The sequence below is a fragment of the Notolepis coatsorum genome (assembly GCF_963971535.1).
Source record: "Notolepis coatsorum genome assembly, chromosome: 7".
NCBI lineage: Eukaryota > Metazoa > Chordata > Actinopteri > Aulopiformes > Paralepididae > Notolepis > Notolepis coatsorum.
Genome location: NC_140171.1, coordinates 140,843,281 through 140,845,502, shown reverse-complemented (window position 1 = coordinate 140,845,502; position 2,222 = coordinate 140,843,281). Strand labels below are relative to the sequence as shown.

Here is a 2,222-nt window from a genome sequence, read left to right as displayed (position 1 = left end):
TCAGAGGGTGAGGGTGTTCCTCTGATGGTTCTCAGAGAGTGAGGGTGTGTGACTGACCTCGGGGTGTGGATCCCAGTAGGCCAGCAGGTCACTGAAGTCAGGATGTGTGTTGTCGAGAGCGTTCATGTTGTTGTGGTGTGCGTGTGGACTATAATGTGTGTTCTGGTGTGCGTGCGCGCTGCCGCTGTGCGTGTCATCGTCTGTGGGCGTGCCGTCCGGGTCGTTACTGAGCGCCAGCAGGGCACAGCAGGGGACCGGCTCCGTCCAGAAGCTCAGCGGCAGATGGCGTTTATTCATCGGCCGCCCGCCGCCCTGACTCTGTCCCCTGTGGTCGAAGAGCTCGGCGAGGGGCCCCAGACCGCCGCCGCCGCCGCTGCTCTTGGCAACCTGGTCTCCTCGGTGATTGTTGCCCCCGGCGACGGAGACAGACTCCGGGTCCTCCGGACTCCCCGTCCGCGCGATCCTCAGTAGGTCGTCGTAGTAGCGCAGGCGCCCGCCGGTCGTTATGGAGACGGAGTCATTGTAGATGTCACAGGCATCCTGGTCGCCGGGGCAACGGCCAAAGTAGCGCTGGACGTCGCGACTGATGATGTCGGCGAACCTCAGCAGCTGCTTGGTCACATCCAGGGAATGAGGAGAGGGATAGAAGACGACTTCCTCCAAACACTCCTCTTCTTCCCGAGCCTCAGATCCCCCTTCTTCTTCTTCTTCTTCTTCTTCTTCTTCTTCATAGTCATCCTCCTCTTCCTCCTCCTCTTCCCTCTCCTCTCTCTCTCCCTCTACCTTGTCTCTCTGCTCTTCTATCCCGTCCTTGGACGGAGAGTGTTGGAAGATCATGGGGAAGTAGTGAGGAGGCGGGGCCTGGAGTAGGAAGTTCCTGATGACTCCTGCAGCCATGCTGGAAGAGACACAAGACAGTTAACCCTTTCACTACCACACTACCAAAGGGTTAACCCTTTCACAGCGACAATACGGAAGGTTAACCCTTTCACTGCCACACTACAGACGGTTAACCCTTTCACAACCACACTACAGAAGATTAACCCTTTGGGCGGCTGGGTGGCGCAGCGGTCTAAGCGCTCGTCAACAACGCAAGAGACACTGGTATCGAATCCGGCTGTCAGCGTTGCCTCCGGCTTGGCCGGCCGTCATACTGGCTCAATTGGCAGAGTCAGCGGGAGGGAAGCCGGTGGGGTGGTATTCTGGTCGTTGTAAACAGCGACTCCTACAGGTCGGTCAAGGCGCCTGCACAGCGAGGGGGGGATATGTTGAAGGTAGTGTGACCTCCCACGCATTACACTTCACCAATGAGAGTCCGCGCTGGCAGGTGAAAAGAGGTTGCTGGCTGTCTCCTATGTGACGGAAGAAACATCTGATAGACCTCAGGACTCCCTCGACCGACCAGTGGGGGGCACATGCGAGCAACGACCAGGAAGGGGAGGGGGGAATTGGCATAACGACTAAATTGGGATGGGAGAAAATCCGAGAAAAACAGGAGAAAGAAGTGGATAAAAGAAAAAAAGAAGGTTAACCTTTTCACTACCACACTACAGACGGTTAACCCTTTCACTACCACTACCAAAGGGTTAACCCTTTCACCGTGACAATACGGAAGGTTAACCCTTTCACTGCCACACTACAGACGGTTAACCCTTTCACAACCACACTACAGAAGGTTAACCCTTTCACTGCCACACTACTGACGGTTAACCCTTTCACTACCACTACCAAAGGGTTAGCCCTTTCACCGCGACAATACGGAACGTTAACCCTTTCACTACCACACTACAGACGGTTAGCCCTTTCACTACCACACAACAGAAGGTTAGCCCTTTCACTACCACACTACAGAAGGTTAACCCTATCACCGCGACAATACAGAAGGTTAACCCTTTCACTGCGACAATACGAAAGGTTAACCTTCTGTAGTGTGGTAGTGAAAGGGTTAACAGGTCATGTAAAATGAGTGGCTGTACTCAGGAATGTTTGGGGGGAAGTATCGGGTTGTTTTACCTGCTGTATCGTGGTCCGCGGGGGGGTCTGCGTCCAGGGTGAGCAGCGGGTCGTGGTCCAAAAGAAAGTTCTGGATACTGCTGGATCCGTGTTAGTCAGCCGGCGATCTCTGTCAGTGTGATCCTGTCCCACCTGTGTGTGTGTGTGTATGTATGTATTACTGTTCCAGCCGGGTGGTCACAGTATATATACCTGCAGACGAGGCCGCG

The 2,222-nt window shown here is 54.7% G+C and overlaps 1 protein-coding gene across 1 annotated transcript; it reads right to left on the bottom strand.

The window, feature by feature from the left end:
• On the bottom strand, positions 1-897 carry percc1 (proline and glutamate rich with coiled coil 1; the record flags this gene model as incomplete). Its single annotated transcript, XM_084318414.1, has 1 exon — positions 1-897. One exon carries the CDS (start codon positions 895-897, stop codon positions 1-3), a length of 897 nt encoding a protein of 298 aa, XP_084174540.1.
• Positions 898-2,222: the final 1,325 nt, after the last annotated feature.